The following is a 17,770-nucleotide window of genomic DNA, read 5'->3' as shown; positions in this document are numbered from 1 at the left end:
AGCAACTCACTTAATCAAGTATGTAAGATATATATTACATATGTAATATGTAACAAGCTTGACTACATATTAAAATCACCTGGGAACTTAAGATTATTAGCCCCACTCTATACAAAATCTAAATCTAATTTTTTAAAGGACAAATTGACAAATTTTAATTGTATACATTTATGGGGTACAATGTGATGTTATGACATATGTATACAATGCGGAGTGATTAAATCAAGCTAATGAACATATCCATCACCTCAAATACTTAACATTTTTTGAGGTGAGAACATTCCAAATATACTCATTTAGCAATTATGAAATAGGCAAAGACCTGAATAGACAGTTCTCAGAAGAAAACATACAAATGGCAAACAGATAAGTGAATCTAAATATTTTGAAGCTTCCCAGATGATTCTAATATTCAGTCAAGATTTAGAAACACCTACGTAGAAAATGAAAGATGGGATGGCCCAGTTAGTTTTCTGCTTTCTCAAGTGCAGTTGTACAAAACACTTGAATTTCAAGACTCTATGATACACTTTATACTCAATATATGTAGTACAAGTCTTAACAACATAAGTCATTTAACTCACAGATTTTTTCCACTGGACTGGAGTACCGCAGCATTATTTGGATCTATGACAAGAATAGTGTCTTCTTCAATTGGTCCAAGTCCTATGTGCTGGTAAACAAACTTGCTGTCAAACGAGCTAAACAAAAAGCATTAAATAGGAAATGAAACAATCATAAATTCCATTGAAATTGGGAAATGCAGACCATTCACTTGAGATTCTAAATACAAAATCAAAAGAGCTCAAATGTATTTGACTTTACTCTTTGCCACATTTCAGTCATTTGGATTATAATATACACCATTAACCTGTAGAACCATGCTACTCAGGGTGGTCAGTAGAACGGAAGCATTGGCATTGCTGGGAAATGCAGTTTCAGACCTACCGGACCTGAATCTGCATTTGCACAAGACCCCTGGGTGGTTCCTCTGCTCACTGGGGTTTGAGAAACATTGATCAAGAACTCATAATGTATCTGAAAAATTTCAAAAGCTCTTCAAAAGAGTATGCAGTCATTCAATAAACATTTTCTTTCATATTGCAAAAGAAAATATGACTTATTTTAACTTTGTCATTAATGATAACAATAGCTGGAAGAGCAATGATAAAAATGTTTGTTATTATACTTTAGGTACAACATGCAAATACATATTATAGAGATATAAAAGAGGATGTTCAAAGTATTTAAAAGTTATAAAACTGAATCTAGGCCGGGTGCAGTGGCTCACGCTTGTAATCCCAGCACTTTGGGAGGCTGAGGCGGGCGGATGACGAGGTCAGGAGATCGAGACCATGGTGAAACCCCATCTCTACTAAAAATACAAAAAAATTAGCCGGGCGTGGTGGCGGGCACCTGTAGTCCCAGCTACTCGGAGAGGCTGAGGCAGGAGAATGGCGTGAACCTGGGAGGCGGAGCTTGCAGTGAGCCGAGATTGCGCCACTGCACTCCAGCCTGGGTGACAGAGCGAGACTCCGTCTCAAACAAACAACAACAAAAAAATCGAATCTATCCTTGAGACAAAAATATGCTTAGAGGCATAAAACTTACCAAATAACAGCTATTCTATAACTACAAAATGAACAACTATGCAATAATTAATTAAAAAACTTAAATATGACAATTTCTGCTTTTAAACTCAGTACCTTTTAGATTATAAATTATGGGCATATATTCATACATATATACTTTCAAAATTATATTTCTATTTAAATTGTTAGTAATATAATTCCTTAAATTCACAATTATCCCAGACATGGTACTTATTTCATTTTCTGTTTGGGAAATTATATGTTAACAGGGATGAATGACAAAGATAAACTCTTCTAATCTAAGCTTCTGTAATATAGAAGTAAATATATGAAATAACAAGAAACCAAGTTATCTTCTCAAAAAAGGATTGGATCAGTACATATTTGAGGGGTGTGTGTGTGTGTGTGTGTGGGTGTGTATGTGTGTGTGTTTATAAATATACATATCAAGTCAATAAATGACTTATGAATATTTCTGTAAAACAGAATTGCCTTTATAGCATCAGGCAAGGTTGTGAAAAAAGTATTAATATTTTGTAGTTCAACTGTTTAAGCAAAAGAAGAATCTGAATAACATTGAATATTTGCTAAGATATTATATATTTGCAATTTGGGAAGGTAACAGACTACTTGGATCTGTCATGAATCCACTGATCAGTTGGCTGCCATTTTTATGGAACTTATGTAGAGTCCCAGTACTCTACATAAATAGGAGAACAAAAAAAAAATTCTTAAATTATATTCTTTGGCCATTAAAAAATACACCACACAATTATCTGAGTTACTTGACTGTTACAGTCTTTTGGGTATAGTTTTCCTGAAAGACAACAATAAGTCCCTGAGTAGTTCTTATTAATGATGCATTCAATTGAACACAAAATATTGATTCAGCTTTGTCAATCTAAAACTTAAGTAATACTCTTTATATATGCTATTATATGCAGTTAAAAACCACACAGTGGTACCTAGAAAAAAAAAATAAATTTATGAAATGGAAGTATCATCATTAACAAAACAGATTGCATAAGATAGTTATGGGGTCATTATCAAACTGAAATGTGAAATTTTATTAGCTAGGAACTGATGTAAGAATATTCATAGTATTATTAAATTATGGGAGAATGGTAAAGGGAAAATATGAAGTCACTCTTGCTAGTATGAAACACCAAATAATTTATCCTATATCTGAAAGTCTAAATATGAATTTATTTACTAAAAACATAACTATTCCTCTGAAAAACATAGGTACTGGATTCAACCATTAATAATCTTTTATTTTTCCAAGTTGACTATAATAATGACTAACAAGTTCAGCACATCTGAGACTCAGTATATTATAACCTTCACATTCATATGTAATAGGTTAAAGTTTCTTCATTCATTATCTCTTTTTAAGGTTTGATACGGTTTGGCTGTGTCCCCACCCAAGTCTTATCTTGAATTGTAGTTTCCATAATCCCCATGTGTCGTGGGAGGGACTTGGTGGAAAGTAATTGAATCATGGGGTGGTTACCCCCTTTCTGCTGTTCTCATGATAGTGAGTTCTCATGAGATCTGATAGTTTTATAAGGAGCTTTTCCCCCTTTTGCCTGGCACTTCTCCTTCTTGCCATCATGTGAAGGACATGTTTGCTTCCCCTTCTGAAGCAATCTGCCTGATTGTAAGTTTCCTGAGGCTCCTCCAGCCATGCTGAACTGTAAGTCAATTAAACTTCTTTCCTTTATAAATTAACCAATCTTGGGTATGTCTTTATCAGCAGTGTGAGAAGGAACTAATACAGGAAATTGGTACCAGAAATAGGGGGCTGCCATAAAGATACACAAAAATGTGGAAGCAACTTTGGAACTGGGTAATAGGCAGAAGTTAGAACAGTTTGGAGGGCTCAGAAGAAGACAAGAAGATATCGGAAAGTTTGTAACTTTCTAGAGCCTTGTTGAATGGCTTTGACGAAAATGCTGATAGTGATATGAACAATGAAGTCCAGGCTGGGATGGTCTCAGATGGAGATGATAAGCTTGCTGGGAACTGGAATAAAGGTCAGTCTTGCTATGTTTTAGCAAAGAGACAGTTGGCATTTTGCCCCTGCCCTAGAGATTTGTGGAACTTTGAACTTAAGAGAGATGATTTAGGTGGAAGATGATCTGGTGGAAGAAATGTCTAAGCAGCAAAGCGTTCACGGTGTAACTTGAGTGCTCATAAGAGCATTCAGTTTTATTAATTCACAAAGATATGGTTTGAATTGGAACTTGTGTTTAAAAGGGAAGCAGGGCATAAAGGTTTGGAAAATTTGCAGCCTGGTGATGTGATAGAAAAGAAAAACCCATTTTCTGAGGAGAAATTCAAGCCAGCTGCAGAAATTTGCATAAGTAACGAGGAGCCAAAAGTTACTTGTCAAAACAAGAGGGAAAATGTCTCCAGGGCATACGAGAGGTCTTCACAGCAGCCCCTTCCATCACAGACCCAGTGGCCCAGGAGAAAAAAATGGTTTGGCTAGGCCTAGGGCCTTGCTGCTCTGTGCAGCCTCAGGACTTGGTGCCTTGTGTCCTAGCTGTGGCTAAAAGAGGCCAAGGTAAAGCTTGGGCCTTGGCTTCAGAGGGTGCAAGCCCCAAGCCTTGGCAGCTTCCATTTGGTGTTGAGCCTGTGGGTGCACAGAAGTCAAGAATTGAGGTTTGGGAACCTCTGCCTAGATTTCAGAAGATGTATGGAAATGCCTGGAGGTCCAGGAAGAAGTTTTCTGCAGGGGAGGAACCCTCATTGAGAACCTCTCCTAGGGCAGTGTGAAAGTGAAATGTGGGGTCAGAGCCCCCACAAAGAGTCTAGAGTCTCCACTGGTGCACTGCCTAGTGGAGCTGTGAGAAGGGAGCCAACATTCTCAAGACCTTGGAATGTTAGCTCCACCCACAGCTTGCACCATGTGCCTGGAAAGGCAACAGATACTCAATGCCAACTGTGAAAGCAGCTGAGAGGGGGGCTGTACACTGCTCAGCCACAGGGATGGAGCTGCGCAAGGCTGTGGGAGCCTACCTCTTGCATCAGTGTGACCTGAATGTGAGACATGGAGTCAAAGGATATCATTTTGGAGCTCTAAGATTTGACTGCCCCGCTGGATTTTGGACTTGGATGGGGCCTGTAGCCTCTTCATTTCAGCTGAATTCTCCCATTTGGGAGGGACCTGGTGGAAAGTAATTGAATCATGGGGGTGGTTACCCCATGCTGCTGTTTTCTGATAGTCAGCAGGTTCTCATGAGATCTGGTGGTTTTATAATGGGCTTTTACCACTTCTGCTCAGCACTTCCTCCTGCCATCATGTGAAGGACATGTTTGCTTCCCCTGTCGCCTGACTGTAAGTTTCCTGAGGCTTCACCAGCCATGCTGAACTGTGAGGCAATTAAACCTCTTTCCTTTATAAATTACCCAGTCTCAAGTATGTCTTGAACTAATACAAGGTTTAAGCCTCACATTCCTCATTATTCAGAAATATTTCAGTGCTTTGTAAAGGCACAATGGCAATCTAAATAATGTGAAAATTATGCTTCTGCTATTAAGAGTTAAAACCTTTCCCTGTCTTTTTTTAAATGGAAATTTTAATTAAGATAATTGTAGATGCATATTCAGTTGTAAGAAATAAAAACAATTCTATGTGCACTTTACACAGTTTCTCCATTTTGCAAAACTATATATAACATCACTACATATAATAAAACTATATATAATATTTTCATTTATTCTTAGTTTATTTCCTTGGAATATACTAGTACATTACTCTTCTACCCCATCCCGACCTACGGAATACGGAAAGTTACCGATTCATAATTCCAATTCATAATTCTTGCCAAGTGCTATCTACTTTATATGTAGATTGTGAGTTCTGACTCACCATTGACAGCTAATAATAGTGGCAGGCCAAATGCCTATTACATATCCTCGTATTATACCTCAGCACACATAATTCCACATCATCCCCTCTCTGCAGAATGACAAATCATTAGGGAAACCTGATATATTTACTTGCCCCCATGGTTTCTGCAAGAATGGGATGCAGTATTTCTGTAAGATAACTGCCCCTTTGATCTGTCTTGTCATTCATGTAAATATTCACCAACATTCCTAAATCTCTGGTCATATTATTTTAGGAAATAGCACTCCTACAATTTATTGATGAGGAGAAAGTAAAAAGGTTTCCCTCCCTCTCCAGGAGCATACACTGAACTTCTGTAACTTAAAGCATTTCTTATGGCTCCAGATTATTTCTCTAGACACTCAAATATTTCAAAGTGTAAACTATAGGTTAAATTACTCACTGATATCCATGTAAGATCAGAGTCACAGACCTGAAATGCTGGGCTTGGCTTCCAAGAAAACAAGTTGCATTAAGGAAGAAATATAAATAACAGACCCATAGTCCTTGTGCCAGTCAGGTCAAATGAAAATATTGCAGCTGATGAGTAGGTAAGTGAAAAGCATCCTCTATCAATGGCATTGTTCTACACTGCACACAAATGTAGAAAAAAATGTATCAAGTAATTGATACTGTGCTGCCACAAACACTATTTTTGTATGGGCATTTATATTCATAATACAGAACTTTCAAGTTTCCAGTGGTGGCAGCAAATAGTAAAATTAACTAATTTGAGGATCATCTAATTTTATTTCATTATCCACTTTTTGGTGTTGTAATAGAAAATTCTGACATAGCAAATGAAGGAATGGGAAGAAAAATAGCAAATGAAGGAATGGGAAGACAAATAAGGAACAAACAAAATAAGACAGAGTAAGTAAATCAGAGTAATTTTTTTTTTTTTGAGACAGGGTCTCTGTCACCCAGGTTGGAGTGCAGTGGCATGATCACGGCTCATGGGAGCCTCAGCCTCCCAGACTCATGTGATCCTCCCATCTCAGCCTCCTGAGTAGCTGGGACCACAGGTGCACACCACCATGCCCAGCTAATTTATTTTTATTTTTTGTAGAGATGGGGGTCTCCCTATATTGACCAGGCTGATCTTGAACTTCTGGGCTCAAGCAGTTCTCCCAACTCCACCTCCCAAAGTTCAGATATTTACAATTAAAAGTTGGATCCTTAAAAAAAACCGTCTTGCAACATATCAAGATATCTTTCCCAGTATCTTATTACAATGTAACAACTAATTATCTGGGTCTTTTTAGGTTTTGTTTGCTATCACAAATTACACTCATGTCATCTATATGTACAAAGGGCATTTTATGTTTGCTTAAGACTAGCTACTTTTCCATAGCTTTATAATTATTATTCATATTATTACTATACTTCCACTGTTAAGAATATCAGTGATAACGCAAATTCTAGAATTTACTGATTAGAGAATCTGTTCATTTAACTACCACCTCTCAAAAACAAAGTAAAAAATGATACAAAGCTAACAAAACATAACAAAATCCAAAGATAAAACACTTTACTTATGCTCATTTAAATGTAGTAATTTACTTCTGTAATGTAAATAACAAATAAGAAAAACCCAGAATTCTTAGGAAGAATGTAGCTTTAAAGGAATTAATCACTACATAATAGGCCTGACCACTTCATTTAAAATAATTGTGATTTTTTTTAATGGATGTCTGTATGTTTAAACTGGCAGCATCAAGGGACATTCATTTACTCAGATGATTGGTTGACCAGTCCTAATCCTTTCACTTGGGATGGCTGGAGCTTCACGGAACTAACAGCTGCTCCCTGACGGTTACACAGGGCAAATAATAAAATACGTTGACATCTTTTCTCAAATGAGAAAATCACAGTCCCCCTCCAAACACACATGTTAAACTTGCTAAGTAAGTAGTTTATAAACTCTTGTAATTCAAAGAAAGGTAACCCTTGAACAGTTCACAAATGGCTGTCAGATTATAGAGCTGGATACACCGTTGCCATAGCAAACTGCTTATTTAGTGTTCTAAAGCAGCTACTCCACATTATTTGCTGCAGAGAGGTCTTTATTTCAACGACATTTAACTTTTTACAGGATATAATAATACCCTGAACATTTCACACAGTGCCTGGAGCACTTTTGATTTTTCTTTGTTTCTCTGGAAAAGCACTCAGTTGAAAAGACTGAACTGTGGCCTATGGGCTGGAATTCATCAGTTCTTTATTTTAGCAGTTTGAATTCTCCATTAATGATTTTTCACATTAGCAGCTAATCAAACAGTTTAGATAAGGCTGGGAAGAAATGCTTTGCTATATTCACACACACAAAAGAGCTACAGTAAGGAGAAAATAAAATTCCATGCCATGAATCAAAATTAAAGGAATTCAAATTAAATAATAGCAACTGAAGGAAGATATGAAATATAATGTAATTATATAAATTAAGAAGCTAGAGAAATAACTGTAGGTTTTCATGCAAGAATATAAGTGAAATGTAACCTCAATGCTAGAAAAGCAAAGATATACAAAGGCCAGAGACTCTCGATGGAATATAACTTAATATCATGTTAAAAACACTTACTTCTGAAAATAGACATATTGTAAAAAGTCCCTGTGAGGCAGGAAAAGAGATGGGCAGACAAAAAAAATTCAGTATGACTGACTAGTGCCATTTTGGGCCTAGAACTACAAATGCCACAAATAGATATGAAGAGAAAAAAGAACTAGGTATCATACATCCAGGCTCTGGATTCTATTCAGTCAATAAGGCCACTGGGGACAAGTGACTTAACAAGGTACATTTTGTTACTTAACAGTATGAGATAGTTATTAAAGCCCTCACTTTTTAGGCAAGCGACTGAGAATCAGGGAGTTCAAACGTCTTGATGCAAGTCTCAAAAACAGGAAATGGTAACCAAGATTCAAATCCAGGCCTCCTATCTTAAAAAAAAATGTGATTTTCTCTTACTAGGATTGGCCTGACTGAATTGGTAAATCTCCCAGCAGTTATCAAATTCAATGTGTCCTGTAGAAGAGATGGAAGAATAGTCACATAACCAAGAAGAACTAGAGAAAATAGCATAAAACTGGAAGAAAAAGGCTCCAGTAAAGTGTGAAATGGCGATATGAGAAAGATAGAACACTGAAACATTCTTTTTTGTAGAACCCCTTACAGTTTTCCCTCAGACATGACAGTACTAAGGTAACAGACACTTTTGAGTTCTGTTCTCCAGGGCCAGTTAACTAAGGTAGGAAAGAAATTGCAGATGTTGAAGCATAACCCAGGCAGATATCTTAACTGAGGCTCCAGAAAACTAGCGAAGCAAATCTTGAACTGATTTTTCTACAAGTTAAGAAGCAGACAGATTTCTAAAACAATAGATCTTGGCAAAAGTCCATAAAGTATTGATAAAGAGATGGTTTGTGAGCTATCTGGGGGGAGGAGGGAAGAAGATTCCTAGAAGACTATGAGTTCTCTACAAACGAAACTTGCAAAACCAACCATTCAACTATTCAAATTTTATAAACATCATCTATGAAGATATAAAAGGCATGCTTATCAAAGAGATCTAATACAAAGCTGGGAGAACTAACACAAATTCTCTGGCTAATTAAGATTAAAATAATGTCTGTAAATTGAAACAATGCTAAATGTAATAAAGTAGAACATAATTGGAATAAAGCTCTGAATTCAATATTTTTAAAACACTGCATAGGCATAAACTTCCGGTAAAAATATCAGCATAATTTTTGACATATATTTGGAGATTTTCATAGATTACAAATTCTACTTAAGGCAACACAGTGATATAACTGCTAAAAAAAAGGGAATACAATTCTCTTATACTAACAGATATGTAGAATACACATCAAGGGAACTAATTGTAACACTGATCAAATAATATATGAGGTATTGTGACCACTTCTAGGCAAAACACTTTAAAGGGGAGAGAAACCAAAATTCCTTCAGTTGAAATAAATCATGTCAGCATGAAGATTGGTTGAGAGCTTGGAGAATATTCAGTTTGCAAAAGATAAGGCTTTCTTCAAATATGCAAATAATTGACATGGATAAATGGGAATAAATTCATCCTGCATTACTAAAAGGTGAAGTTATAGGACACAGATTTAGGTAAAATAATGAAGAACTTTATAACATCTAGATGGGTCCCATAATTGGAAAGCATGTCTCATATCTAGGGAATTTCTTAGCATTGAAAAAATTCAAGCACTGGATGATGGTTGAAGTTGCTGTAGAAGAGATGTATATATTAGGTGGGAGGCTGGAGATAAGCTCCCTGATGGACACTTGCTGTTTTGGGAGTACGTGTTTCTTGTTGCATTTTGTGATAATGAAACCTTACCTTTTTCTAGTTGACCCAACATTTTGAGCTCCACTGTCAGCCCATTGCTTCAGATAATGTTGACTCTACTCCCACATTTTGTGAGTAGAACAAAAGACACAGGCTAAGCCACAGACTCAATTTTATTCCTCTGCCCAAAATATCTGGTTTAATGTGCAATGAGACATGATCTAGGTCAGACCAAGGAATGCTACAAAGGCTAATTTTAGTGAGTTTATGTTGACTTATCAGGCATATAGACTATCTCTTCTGTGACATTAGGATGACAATGTGAATTGAACCTGCAAATGGAGAGGAGCAACAGAATGAATCAAGGACTGGAAATGGAGCCACCCTACAGAAAAATGAGCTGTAAAATAGATCCTGATAATGTAACTGGGCTACTATATTCCTTGAAGTTTTCACTTATACAAACTAATTTTATCTTTTCCTAAGTTAGTTTGTATTGAGTTTTCTCTCTTATTTGTAACAGAAAGAATCTGAAGTTATACTACTTCCAAGACCCCTTCCAACTCCATGTGAAGAAATGATAAATGAAATAAGAAATACAACTTCTAACATCTATAAGTTAGGGGCAAGACCCATAGTTAAGTGGGTATATGATGTGAGTTCTGCATAGTACACTCCAACCATAGCTCAGGTACATGAAAGATGGGCCAAGAAGCACTTTGAGTGGGGTGGTGATTTTAAGACAGAAACTCAGGAACAGCTATTACTGAGGCAAAAGCTACCCAGTTCCTGCTGGGAAGCATTTAAACTTTAAAGAGCTCTAGCTGCCATGCTTCCCTAACACCAGGGCAGACAAGAGACTCTTCAAAGTTTCATTACACCCTGCTGGCAATAGGCATTTCTTATTTCAGCTAGAATAGAAGCAATATTGAAGTAAGGGAGAAAAATGGAAATCAAATTGAGAAAGGGAGTGACTGTCATCTTTCAGGACGTCAGAGGTTTATCATCATTATAATTTTGGTTGCCACGTATACTTAGTGTGGTTAAGTCAAAGAATAAGGGCTGATCAGGGTTACCAGGTGGGAATGAAGAATAATAGTACTTATAAAGACAGCTGATGCAATGATATTAAAGGAGCTTTGGGTACTGAGTATTAATTAGGAATTATTATTAACTCCAAGTACTGTCTGATATTTAAAGAATGATCACATCTTATGAACTATGGGACATAATGTGCTTCAATTTGATTTAGAATATGCCCTGGTCTTATAGAACCTACAATTTTGTGAACCTCAGAAATATCAGAATGGGAAAGGTTTCAAGGAAAATTAATACAGGATTTGTCACTATCAAACAGGAGTAACAAGAAGAATGAAGTTTCCAACTAATTTTTAATTTGTATTGTCCCTCACCTGTACATCATAAATTCCACAGGAAGGTACTTTTTCTTTGTATAATCCTTGGATTTTTAATGAAGGACAAAAAAACACCGATATACTTCATCCAATTTATAGAATGTGACTTAGGAATGATGGCCATGCATTACCATTCAAAGAATGGAGGCTGAATCTAATTTGTTCTTTGAACTAATCCAAATTTATTTTCCTAAAAAATAAATAACAGAGTAATCTACTTCTAATTCTACTCAGAGAGCTGAGTGCCAGAAAAGAATTTCCTTACAATCGTGGATTGCAAAGTGTGCTAGGGGCAACAGGCAATACCAGGAAGGGAGACGGAAAGAGAGAAAAAAAATAGTTTTACATCTGAAAGACAAAGATGAAGAAGAGCGAAGAAACAGAGATTTAGTGAGTAAAATCAGCAGTTTTCTCTGAAGACATCTTGCATGTTCAACTGCACCCCTTTGTAGATGTCATTTATCAGGGCAAATACTCTGGGGCTTTGCCAATGAAACCAGAATCTATTTCCACAGGATCCTGGTTACCTAGATGCTAGCACAGCCAGATAAGCCACAGAAAATGCTCTTAGGTGGTTCCTCTTTCATAGTCTTACTTCATCTCCCACCCTAAACTGGACTTCACAGATCCCTTTTTCTATTAAACTATTCCAGTCTCTGCTGTTTACTTGGAATTGAATATCACATTAAAATGGAAAATTGGCCTTTGTCCAATTTAGCTTTAGTCAGCTGAAACAGTATCAATGGGAGAAAATGATGCTGTAATTTTCTCCTCTGGTAAAATGTGGCTAGAAATCCATGCAGAAAATGTAGCAATATTCATTAAAATGAAGAATATGCTACCATGAATAGTAATAGTTTGCTTTTAAAAGCACTTGTTAAAATACTATTAGATGTTCAATAATGACTAAGATGATGTAACAGAGACGTATGAATGAGAATGTTGAGTTTGATTATTTACTTTGAACTCTGAAGTGATCTTTTTCAGATTCCATTTTCAAGTATGACAACTGGAAAGGACAATTAAACAGTAAGAGTGCTACCAATGTATTCTGAAATGTTGATTGAATTTCATCTTCAACTGCACAAAGAATATTAGACATAGGCATATGTGACAGAACCAGGTTTAACAAAAATTTAATCAACATCTCTGAAACTGGAGAAAACCAATTGAACTATACATGTAGATCCTCAATTTTCCAAATGAGACCCCATAGTTATACGTATGAAAAGAGAATATACATTAGATGTAATTGATAAAAGATCTTAAAATTTATCTCCCTATATAAATTTGTATTGAAATAAATGAATAATGGATATTCATTACTTAAAAGAATTAAAATAACCTGCTAAATTGTAGGGTTTAGCTTTTAAAAATTGTTTAGCTAAATTGTGGGGCAAGCTCTTAAAAATACAATCATGAACATGCTTACAATTCTATTAAAAGCAGTATCATAAAGTGGCTAAGTGGGCCAACTCTGGAGTTAGATGGGAAGCAACTGAAGCCTGGCTTTGCCACTTGCTAATTTGGGCAAAATACTTAACTTCTCTTGGTTTCTACATCTGTAAAACCTGAATAATGATGGTAACTCAGGGAAAACACTCAATAACCATTCTATGTTTTTACTAAAAATCCCTCTAAGGAGGCAGGAAAGGAAAATCCAGAGGATAAAGCAGTAGTAATAGACAGTCCTAGAGTTATTCTTAAGACTTTGATGCTCATGAAACGAGCAAATTTGAGTAATAAAATTAGTCTATATTAAAACCTGAAGGCCAAGTTACTATTTCTTCACATGTAGTGGGCCAAGTTACTATTTCTTCACATGTAGTGGCCAAACTGCCCCAACCACACTGTCCAGGACAATGGTCTTGGCATAGTTCTGCACCCAGAATGTGAAAATAACAAAAGTGTGTTGTTATAGTCAACCAGCAACCTTTCTTAGTTGATTACTTATCATAAGCACTCTCCTTGAAGTCTTGAACATTTTCACTAAGGTACTGACTTAACTATCTTTAATGTTATAGATAGATAACAGGAGGGAGCAAAATGGTAAGTGGGTAGAATCACAGATTGTTACGGTCTTCTTTCCATAAACTATTTTGTGAAACTACTTTGTTTTAAAGCACACAAGACTTCCTCTCTGCTACTTACTACAGTCAGACATTAAAAGGACAAATATGCTCAAAAAATCAAATTCTAAAAAACCTTTATAGTTCTCTCACCATTATTCTTAGTTTAGTGAAAATTATGTACACTATTTTTATTTTCGTTTGCTTATTGAAGAAAAAATATTACTTACTTTCCATCCCAGACATGGTCACCTCTGTGGAAAATCACCAGGTTATTCTTAGGGTCTAGAGCCACCCCAGAAACCTGGCCTGGCAACAAGTCTACTCCAAGCCAATCCAGTGCCTCTTCCATGTGGAAATCTAAAAGATATATCCACACATTTAGTGTAAAAGAGAAAGGTCGAATTGCCTCGTGAGGATTCACAATAGTTACAAGAAGCTCATGCAATAACATCACTAGATGCAAAGAAATAAAAAAAGACAATCAAGCCGTGCTCTACATAAATTATACCACATGCACATTCCAAGTAGCTTTCTGAGTGATGAAATGAAGTGACTGGGAACTTGCATTAGGACTGTTTGCTTTTCCTTTTGATAAGATGCCTGTAAAGCCAGCTAACTCAAGTCATTAAAGGGTAAATTTGAGGTGGCCTTCTTCTCAACAAGATTCTTACTTCACTCTCTTTGGAAAATACAACAACATACACGGCATTTTAATACAAAGCTTTTAAATGTTTTAAATAAATAGGAAGAATGGGCAATAAGCCTGGCACTATGTGTTCCTCTGTCCTTTTCCCTCATTCATCTATCTATTTATCTATCATCTATCTATCTATCATCTATCTATCTATCTATCTATCTATCTATCTATCTATCTAATCGATCATCTCCTGAGTAAATTCTGGATATTCAATATAAAATAGCCCCCATAATAAACCATTCATTGATTATTCCTTGTTACACAGAACTAAGATATCAGTCTCATTCTCCTAATTTCAGTGACCCTATAAGAATAGGACTCTCTTTTTCACTGTTCATATATGGTTGCCTAAAATGAGAGAAGAAAAAAATGACAGAAACTCTGTGACTGAATGATTTCCAAATTATTCTTATTTCTGATCAGAATATATCTTCAAAGAATATCTGGGTTTGCATGTGTGGGTGTTTTGAGACAGGGTCTCACTCTGTCACCCAGGCTGGAATGCAGTGGCACAGTCACAGCTCACTGCAGCCTCAACCTGCTGAGCTCAAGCAATCCTCCCACCTCGGTCTCCTGAGTAGTTGGGACAATAGCTGTGCACTACTATGCCCAGTTAATTGAAAAAAGCAATTTATTCCAGAGATGGCATCTCATTGTGTTGCCCAGGTGTGAGCCACCGCAGCCAGCCTCATTTGTGTTAATCTCTTTTATAAACACGCTCACGGATAAAGGGTTACAATGTATATATCTATACTAATTGAGGATATAGAGTTATGAAGATGACTATGAAAGCTATTGTATCAGCGTTGATGTTTCTGTCCCTCCCAAATTCTTCAACAAAGATTCTGAGAAGAAAAGCAGCAATTTGAGTCTCATTCCTCCTTGCCACTCTGAAGGATGTGGCAACATGCAGTAAAATCCTCAAAGACGGACATTAAAGACTCGGGGGAGAGAGAGAATCTCAAAGCTTATATGATCAGCTATGAAAACTTGAGAGGATGCTTGTGTGAGAACAAGCACTTCAAAATAATTCTGTCAACTACGGAAAAGAAAAAGTACCTTTTCACCCAAAATATTTTAAACTTCGTACATTTAATTTTTTAATAAAAATTAACAAAACATAGCACAATAGGATGTCCAGATTAGTTCAACCTTTGCTGACGCATCTTCTTTGCTTCCTTCCCTTTTCTTTTTTCTTTCTTTTTCTTTCCTTCTTTCTTTTCCCTTTCCTTTCCTCCCTTTCCCTTTCCTTTCCTTCTTTTTTTCTGAAGCATCTTCAACAACTATTCCCTAAGCGTATTTTCTATGTAAGGTACTATGGTAGAATCTGGGAACGCAAAGGAATAAAACGTGGTTTTCGGCCTTAGTAAATAAAAGGATATAACAGGGCTATAATAGGATAGGAATATGACAGAATACATTGTTTTAAAAACCCAGGAAACCAATACTTATGACACAAAGTAGTACAGGAATATAGGAGAGGGCCCAGAATCCTTCCCAAGGCTACGGCTAGGATAGGGTAGAATTAAGGTCTACTTAAAAGGTTTCCCAAGGGAACAAACATTTGTGTATGCACTTAAAGGTAAGGTGGAATTCATTTAAGTGTAGAAGTGGGCAGAGAATATTTTGGTCAAAAAGAATAAAAGTGAGGATGTTTATAATTGCAGAATGTGTTTTAAGATTTTGTAAAATAATCAGGAAAGGATACGCGTGTATGTAGGGTGGAATGGGGGCCTGGGGACTGGATTAGCTGCCCCTGAGATCTGATTTAGACTGGAAAATGTATTGATACCACATAAAGGAGGCTGGATTTAACAATGATCATATAGTGTGTAGCTGTGGTGTCTTGACTTCTACTGAAAATTTTGAGGCACATTACAAGTATTAGCAGCAGTAAAGCACAGAGTCAGGGAATAATTTGCTTTGGAAATATTTTAGAGCATATGAAAATGTCGTTGTCACTCATGTGTATTGTGATATGCCTTTTGGAGAGAAGTCGGGCAGAATTACAGCTGGTATGCCTGAATTTGCAAATAATCCTAGGTATAGAAGTGGATGTGAATGGAGCTGCTCAGATGAACAGTATCTATCATCTATCACCCTTGCTTATCACAAAAGGGAGAACAATTGCAAACAGCTGCTACTGACAATTGGGAGCCACTGAAGGTTTAGAAACATGTTTTATTGGTACAAAATAATTGTACATATTTATAGGGTACATGTAATATTTTGATACAAGCATGATCAAATCAGGGTATTTAGAATATACATCACCTTGAACACTTATCATTTCTTTGCATTGGAAACATTTCATATCTTCTCTTCTAGCTATTTTGAAATAGACAATATATTGTTGTTAACTACATTTACCCTGCTGTGCTATCAAACACTAAAAGTTATTTCATTTCTCTACATGTTGGTACCCATTAATCAACTTGTCTCCATTCCCCTGAATGTTTCCCAGGCTCTGGTAACTATCATTCTATTCTCCACCTCCATGAGATCAACATTTTAAGCTTCCACATATGAGTAAGAATATGGTATTTGTCTTTCTATTTTTGGCTTATTTCACTTAATATAATGACCTCAAGTTTCATACATGTTGCTGCAAATGACAGGATTCCATTCTTTTATGGCTGAATAGTATTCCATTATGTACATACACCACCTTCTCTCTATCCATTCATCTGTTGATATATTCTTAGGTTGATTCCATATCTTGGGTACTGTAAAGGGGGTACAGTTATCCCTTTGATTGACTTCCTTTCCTTTGTGAAAAATGTCATTGGTATAATGATTGCATTAAATCTGTAGATTGTATTAATCTGTTTTCACAGTGCTGATAAAGACATATCTGAGACTGGGTAATTTATAAAGAAAAACAGGTTTAATGGACTTACAGTTCCACGTGGATGGGGAGGCCTCACAATCATTGTGGAAGGTGAAAGGCATGTCTTACATGGTGGCGGACAAGAGAGAATGCAAGCCAAGCAAAAGGGGTTTCCCCTTATAAAACCATCAGATCTCATGAGACTTATTCACCACCGCGAGAACAGTATGGGGGAAACTGACCCCATGATTCAATTACGTCCCACTGGGTCCCTCCCATGACACATGGGAATTGTGGGAGCTACAATTCAAGATGAGATTTGGGTGGGAACACAGCCAAACCATATCAGGTAGTATTGTCATTTTAACAATATGATTTTTTTCAGTCCATGAGCAGGAAATATTTTTCCATTTTTTTGGTGCCATTTTCAATTTCTTTCATCAGTGTTTTGTAGTTCTTCTTGAAGAGATCTTTCATCTCCTTGGTTAAATTGATTCATCAGTATTTTTTTAAGTTATTGTAAATAGGACTGCTTTCTTGATTTCTTTTTCAGCTAGTTCATTATTGGTGTATAAAAATGCTACTGATTTTCATATGTTGAGATTTTGTGTCTTGAAACTTTATTGAATTACTTTATAAGTTCTAAGACTTTTCTTGGTGAAGTCTTAAGGTTTTTCTCTATATAAGATCACATCATCTGCAAAGAGGGACTAATCTGACTTCTTCTTTTCTGATTTGGGTGCCTTTTATTTCTTTTTCTTGCCTGACTACTTTGGTTAGAACTTTTAGTACTATGTGGAATAAGAATGGTCAAAGTGGCCATCCTTGTCTTATTCCAGTTCTTAAAGGAAAGCCTTTCCTCTTTTCTCCATTCAGTATGATGTCAGCTGTGGGTTTACTGTATAGGGACTTTATTATGTATAAGTATATTCCTTCTATGCATAATTTATTGA

The 17,770-nt window shown here is 36.3% G+C and overlaps 1 protein-coding gene across 9 annotated transcripts in view; it reads right to left on the bottom strand.

The window, feature by feature from the left end:
• Positions 1 to 17,770, bottom strand: part of PAM (peptidylglycine alpha-amidating monooxygenase) — a 273,239-nt gene that overhangs the window by 26,870 nt on the left and 228,599 nt on the right. For all 9 annotated transcript variants that reach the window (XM_030817276.1, XM_030817286.1, XM_030817310.1 and 6 more), the window contains exons 16-17: positions 13,518 to 13,647; positions 585 to 701 (exon numbers count right to left, since the gene is read on the bottom strand). In XM_030817276.1, coding sequence (XP_030673136.1) covers positions 585 to 701; positions 13,518 to 13,647 — 247 coding nt within the window. The remainder of the gene's footprint in view (positions 1 to 584; positions 702 to 13,517; positions 13,648 to 17,770) is intronic.

This window comes from Nomascus leucogenys, chromosome 2 (assembly GCF_006542625.1).
Source record: "Nomascus leucogenys isolate Asia chromosome 2, Asia_NLE_v1, whole genome shotgun sequence".
Taxonomy (NCBI): domain Eukaryota; kingdom Metazoa; phylum Chordata; class Mammalia; order Primates; family Hylobatidae; genus Nomascus; species Nomascus leucogenys.
This window is presented reverse-complemented; position numbering and strand designations above follow the sequence as displayed.